General features: G+C 52.1%; 1 protein-coding gene across 1 annotated transcript; it reads left to right on the forward strand.

Moving 5' to 3' along the window:
• The first annotated feature begins 547 nt into the window (after positions 1-547).
• LOC133346888 (nascent polypeptide-associated complex subunit alpha, muscle-specific form-like) lies at positions 548-6,441 on the forward strand. Its single transcript, XM_061558717.1, has 2 exons — positions 548-625; positions 4,750-6,441. The coding sequence occupies exons 1-2, from the start codon at positions 548-550 to the stop codon at positions 6,439-6,441; spliced, it is 1,770 nt and encodes a 589-aa protein (XP_061414701.1).
• Positions 6,442-6,691: the final 250 nt, after the last annotated feature.

Here is a 6,691-nt window from a genome sequence, read left to right on the forward strand (position 1 = left end):
AAAAAAAAGTTTAGAGAGAAAAAAGACAACTGCAAACCAACATAAATTTGAAGTGTGGTCTTTGTTTATTAATACAAGTGTAGTGTCGTGCGTCTCTTCTTGCTTCTCGCTCGAGGCTTGTGTGTGCGTGCGTCGAGCACACACTCAGTCGGAGACGAAGTAGTCGCAAGAGTCACCTTTTATTGTTGTTGAGTTCATGCCACCAACTCGGGCCTCCTCCCACGACCACGCTGCCGCACAACCCGTCCCAGACACGACCCTGTCCGCGTTGCACCGACGGTGTCGACCAGGACAGCCAACCGCTGTCCGGCCGCGCAATGATCGGGCAAGGGTGGCGACGACGCATGCGACGACGAGACGAGTCCAATCCCAGAACTGGCAGCCCGGAGCTCTCGCTCTCCGCTGCTTTTATTCCCCTCGGCGCGTCTTGGCTTCACCCTAGCCATGCCTCCCTTCTCGAACCCACCAGAGGATTCCAGGGGCTTCCCCACGAGGTCTACCGTGACCCTTGCCCCAGTTCCTCCGCCCTGCCGGTACACCAGCATATATGCTCAATGGTGTGTGCGCCAAGGGCCCACCTGAATTTGCAGCTGCTGTACAACAGTCACGCAATGTTACTACACATGTATGCAATATGATTTCCATTAAGCACTGTGATCACAATATAATAAAACTTTGACGTGTAAGAGTGATTATCAATATGCCTTTCTGAACTACTGGTTGTCCATCTCTCCAGATGTATATTGTACACGAGCAGGAAGTACCCGGCTTTGCCTGGGGAAAAATATATATTTAAAAACTTGTCTTATCTTAAAAACATAACATATACATACACAAATACTAATCAATTATAAGAGCCTTACAGAAGGCCTGAATCAAAATTATATAGAAAGTGGGGGGTAAATAGTTGATCTAAAAGGTTTCCAAAAATTATCGACCCCCCCACCCACCCAATTTTTATTTTGTAGGCATATATACCTACACCCTACATACAATAGTGATATCTAGTGACTCTATAGTAGTATCTACTGACTAGAGTAGTATGTATCGACTCTATAGTAGTATCTAGTGACTTTATAGTAGTATCTACCGACTAGAGGCCGACCGAAACTGAATTTCTGGTTTCGGCCGAAAACGAAACCAGACAGAAAGTAAAAAAATTGACTTTCGGCCAAAACTGAAAGTAAACCAAAAGTTAACTTTTTCTCCTTCGGCCAGAACACAAACTATGCCGAAAGAGGCCATTTGCCAACTTTCGGCGCCGAAACCGAATTTCGGTCGGCCTCTAATTAGCAGACCATGGTTGCGGCTGTAACCTCGCTCCCACGCTGCTGCTGCTGACGTGTGTGTGTGTGTGTTGGCAGCCTATCGCATAGGATTGCCTAGCGCCGATTGACCGGCCGATAGGCAGAGTGATAGACGTAGTACTAGCGTTATATTCTAAAAATAGATCTTTGGTTGACGAATGACGGCCGAAACCGAAAGTAAACCGAAAGTTAACTTTTTGGCTTCGGCCAAAACAGAAACTATGCCGAAAGAGGCCATTTTCCAACTTTCGGCGCCGAAACCGAATTTCGGTCAGCCTCTACTACGTCTCTGCCTTGTCCCCATGCACGCTGATCTTTAGTTTCCTCAGCCCGTGCTGCTGGGGTGCCTTTGATGTTTGTTTGCTGTTGAGAAAGCCGCTGCTCCTCCACTGTTTTGTGTTGGTTTTTGTCTTGGAGGGGCTTGATTTTCTTTCTTTTTGGCATTTTTAACGCGAAGGAGAACCTCCCTCCCGTTGCCGCTCAGCAAACTTGTTCGAGTTGCTAGGGGCAACCGCGAGTTAGCGTTCCACGCATGCGCAGATGCGTGCTTTGGCGCGCATTTCAAAGTTAGGGGCCGTCCATAAATGACGTCAGACATTTGTGACGATGTGTGACGAGGGGGGGGGGGGGGTTGAGAAATGTGACGTCACATAAAAATGTGCAACTTTTAATAAATATAGACAACACGTTCTACTTAATTAAATAGACTTTTAAATACATGTTTTCTCCTACAACATCAGAATGCAGCGCCACATTAACATGCACTACAATAACAATAGTTTTAATCGATTTGGAGCATGTTTTATTTTTTTTGCGGGGGGGGGGGGGAGCAGAGCTTTGTGACGTCATATTTGAGGGGAGGGTCTGACTTTTTGTGACGCCGTGTGATGAAGGGGGGGGAGGTCAAAAATCGTCCAAAATCGCGTGACGTCATTTATGGATGGCCCCTTATTACGATCAGCGTACATTGTTACAAAGTGTGATTTTCTTAGTTTAGACTGGACCAAGGGCAAAAACAAAAGCAAGCGTTCGTCCGGGGGCTGAGTGTGTTGTGTCTCTGTACTTTGTTGAAACGTAAACCCAACAGTTTGTCAGTTAAAAGCGTTATAAGGATATGCGTACACAGACAGCGAGACAGACAGACAGACAAAAATTTACGTTTATAGGTAAGAAGATGGGACTGTTGTTCTGTCTTTGTATGAAAGCTCAGGCGTCTTTTGTGAGAGCAAGCTCCCAAGAGCAAACTTATGAAATGTATTCAGGAATTATGAATCATACGTTTGACTCAAATGTAATTTTGAGTATAGTATGCTAAAATGATAATCATCGACCATAATCTATCCACTGCCTCTCCATGCCGTGGTCTATCATAGGGGTTGACCATACTCCACTACCCTGGTCAGTGCGGGTTTGTAGGGGTGGCAGGACCGGTTCAGATATCACCCGTCACTGAGGTTTATTATTTGTTGCTGCTTAATCTCATGGTGAAGCAGCAACAAATGTATAATCCCAATTGAGTAATTTGTGTATATTTTTTCACTTGGCAAAATTGGACCGTGACTGGCACACAATGGCGGCATGCACGTGTTTTTGTTGTTATTGGGGTAATGAGCCTGAAATATTAATCAGGGCGGCCGCTGGAGTTAGAACCGCGAACGCCACGATATAAGGCCATGTCAACCGTCAGATGTTAGTAGGTAGTTGCAGTGGCCCCGGGAATCGTACTGGTGTGGCTAGTTTTCATAGTGCAGTGCGTGCCAACAAATGAGTGACCGGTCGACGCGGGGTTAAAATCAATACTGTGCAGAAAATTCCATCACGTTCACAAAAAACATGCAGAATAAACAATGGAATTGTGTTTTCACCACCAGAAACAAACGTTACGGGCGTGTCCAAGTCCTCGGGAAATACAAGATCTAATACAACAAAAAGACACGTCTTTTTATATATATATCCACACACTTACTGTGCAAAACGACATATGCATGAGGTTTACTGAAAAGTAGTTCTGGAAGCAGCGGTCCTGGTTAACGTATATGTATGTCCATACTGTATTATGTCGCTGGCAAACCAATGCTCACTGTTCACATTGCATGCTGCGGTTTTAGTTTCCCAGTGAGACACCCTCGTGTCAGCCAGACTCGCAGCAGACATTCCTTTGTTTATCGTCTCTCCACAGGCAGTTGAACAAGGAAAGCTCTTTCACGGAACAAATGTAATGTTTAAATGCCCTATTGAGTTTTCCGTATATATGTTTAATCACGTCCCGTTATTAAAACAATGTTTCAATTAAACTCGTTCATGTTAATGAGTAGCTCGCACTAATTTGACAGCGCTGTGCCAAACTACTGCTGGATGACCTCCCCTGAGTTGTGAAAGCAATAGCATAAAATGTAGATTCACAAACCACTATTAAATATAGAAACTCTGCTCTTCTTCCTCACCTGCCCCAGAGTGACGGAGAGAATTTGGCCATACTTCACCACACTGGTCAATTAGGGTTGGTGAAAGAGAGGTGGCCACTGTTTGTAGCCGTGCCTGGGAATCGAACTCATCGAACACAGTTCACAAAGCAGTGCGCTGACCGTTGCACCACCGCTCACTCGTTCGCAGAAAGCCAGTGTAATGACGTGTATAATGCTGAGTTAAGACATTTATGTAACTTGTAAATTTATTTAAACCAGGAGTACATTCTGTACTCTATCGTCGGAAGTAGCTAGACCTGTCTGTGCACGGGTAATGTTACATTTCTGAGCATTTCCACGGAAAGGAAGTGATAACAAATACACGCTGTTGCCTACTTTTTTTTTAAGTACAGTCTACGCTGAAACTTGCGGGTTTCTTACATAATAGCAACGAACCAGATATGACCATAGAGACAAAACCACGCAAGTCCGTAGTTTAAATATTTTTTTAAAAGCACAAAACAAGCAAACGGTTATTGAAAATCTCATTTCTGCAATTGTAGTTTTTTTTTACCCAGTGTCAAAAACAATGATCATTTGGTACTTCCCCAGTAAAAAAGGAACAACAGTTTCCACTCGGGCCCAGACGGCACTCGATGTTAAATATCACGGAACGGGGTGAATGGTATATCGATTTACCAACCAACCCCCCAAAAATCCCCTCCAACGCACAACTTCAACAACAAACCCGCCCAGCGTGGTGCACCCTCGCACGCACGTGGCACGGCCAGCCCCGCCTCCACTCGTCACGAGCGCGCCAAATTCAACCCCGAATGACCGGCGCACAGCGATTGGCCGAATCTAACCCGAGGCGGACCTTCCAATTGGACGGCACTCTCGGCGTTGCTGCGCCAGGGATGGGCGTGCCGCTGATTGGAAGGCGACAACGGTGGGCGGGTGGGCGCGCGAACGGCCACGCCCAGTATCACCAAGCCTCCTGACAAGCACCGAGTTTGTGGACAGCATCCTCCCCCCAGCCTCTGGGCAGCACCTCCCAGCCTCTGGGCAGCACTCCCCAGCCTCTGGGCAGCACTCCCCAGCCTCTGGGCAACAACCCCCAGCCTCTGGGCAGCAATTCCCAGCCTCTGGGCAGCAATTCCCAGCCTCTGGGCAGCACCCCCCAGCCTCTGGGCAACAACCCCCAGCCTCTGGGCAACAACCCCCAGCCTCTGGGCAGCACCCCCCAGCCTCTGGGCAACAACCCCCAGCCTCTGGGCAGCAATTCCCAGCCTCTGGGCAACAACCCCCAGCCTCTGGGCAACAACCCCCAGCCTCTGGGCAACAACCCCCAGCCTCTGGGCAACAACCCCCAGCCTCTGGGCAGCACCCCCCAGCCTTTGGGCAGCACCCCCCAGCCTCTGGGCAACAACCCCCAGCCTCTGGGCAACAACCCCCAGCCTCTGGGCAGCACCCCCCAGCCTTTGGGCAGCACCCCCCAGCCTCTGGGCAGCACCCCCCAGCCTCTGGGCAACAACCCCCAGCCTCTGGGCAGCACCCCCAGTCTCTGGGCAACAACCCCCAGCCTCTGGGCAACAACCCCCAGCCTCTGGGCAGCACCCCCCAGCCTCTGGGCAGCACCCCCCAGCCTCTGGGCAACAACCCCCAGCCTCTGGGCAGCACCCCCCAGCCTTTGGGCAGCACCCCCCAGCCTCTGGGCAGCACCCCCCAGCCTCTGGGCAACAACCCCCAGCCTCTGGGCAGCACCTCCCAGCCTCTGGGCAGCACCCCCAGTCTCTGGGCAACAACCCCCAGCCTCTGGGCAACAACCCCCAGCCTCTGGGCAGCACCCCCCAGCCTCTGGGCAGCACCCCCCAGCCTCTGGGCAACAACCCCCAGCCTCTGGGCAACAACCCCCAGCCTCTGGGCAGCACCCCCCAGCCTCTGGGCAGCACCCCCCAGCCTCTGGGCAACAACCCCCAGCCTCTGGCAGCACCCCCCAGCCTTTGGGCAGCACCCCCCAGCCTCTGGGCAGCACCCCCCAGCCTCTGGGCAACAACCCCCAGCCTCTGGGCAGCACCTCCCAGCCTCTGGGCAGCACCCCCAGTCTCTGGGCAACAACCCCCAGCCTCTGGGCAACAACCCCCAGCCTCTGGGCAGCACCCCCCAGCCTCTGGGCAGCACCCCCCAGCCTCTGGGCAACAACCCCCAGCCTCTGGGCAGCACCCCCCAGCCTTTGGGCAGCAACCCCCAGCCTCTGGGCAACAACCCCCAGCCTCTGGGCAGCAATTCCCAGCCTCTGGGCAGCAACCCCCAGCCTCTGGGCAACACCCCCCAGCCTCTGGGCAACACCCCCCAGCCTTTGGGCAGCAACCCCCCAGCCTCTGGGCAGCAATTCCCAGCCTCTGGGCAACAACCCCCAGCCTCTGGGCAGCACCCCCCAGCCTCTGGGCAGCAATTCCCAGCCTCTGGGCAACAACCCCCAGCCTCTGGGCAGCACCTCCCAGCCTCTGGGCAGCAATTCCCAGCCTCTGGGCAACAACCCCCAGCCTCTGGGCAGCAATTCCCAGCCTCTGGGCAACAACCCCCAGCCTCTGGGCAGCACCCCCCAGCCTCTGGGCAACAACCCCCAGCCTCTGGGCAGCACCCCCCAGCCTCTGGGCAGCAACCCCCAGCCTCTGGGCAGCAACCCCCAGCCTCTGGGCAGCACCCCCCAGCCAGGGCCGGATTAAGATGTTGTAGGCCCCTGGGCTACAGGTACTGTGAGGCCCCCAGTAATATTTTGAAAAGGAAAACAAAGTTGAAGAAAAATAAAATTTATTTTTACAAGGCTAACAGCAAATAAAATTCAGCATTCACAAATGAAATAACTTTTCACTTAATCTCTGGAGGCCCTCCAGCTGACGGAGGCCCCTGGGCTGCAGCCCCTAAAGCCCATGCCTTCATCCGGCCCTGCCTCCAGCCTCTGGGCAGCACCCTCCA

The sequence above is a fragment of the Lethenteron reissneri genome, chromosome 25, assembly GCF_015708825.2.
Source record: "Lethenteron reissneri isolate LAM-NWPU_2019-01 chromosome 25, ASM1570882v1, whole genome shotgun sequence".
Classification (NCBI taxonomy): Eukaryota; Metazoa; Chordata; class Hyperoartia; order Petromyzontiformes; family Petromyzontidae; genus Lethenteron; species Lethenteron reissneri.

Excerpts from the sequence above, each read along its gene's own strand:
- LOC133346888 (XM_061558717.1), top strand. The coding sequence starts at position 548 with ATGCTCAATGGTGTGTGCGCCAAGGGCCCACCTGAATTTGCAGCTGCT. Across the intron at positions 626-4,749 it reads CACGCAATGTTACTACACAT|CCTCTGGGCAGCACCTCCCA; the intron begins GTATGCAATATG and ends TCCTCCCCCCAG.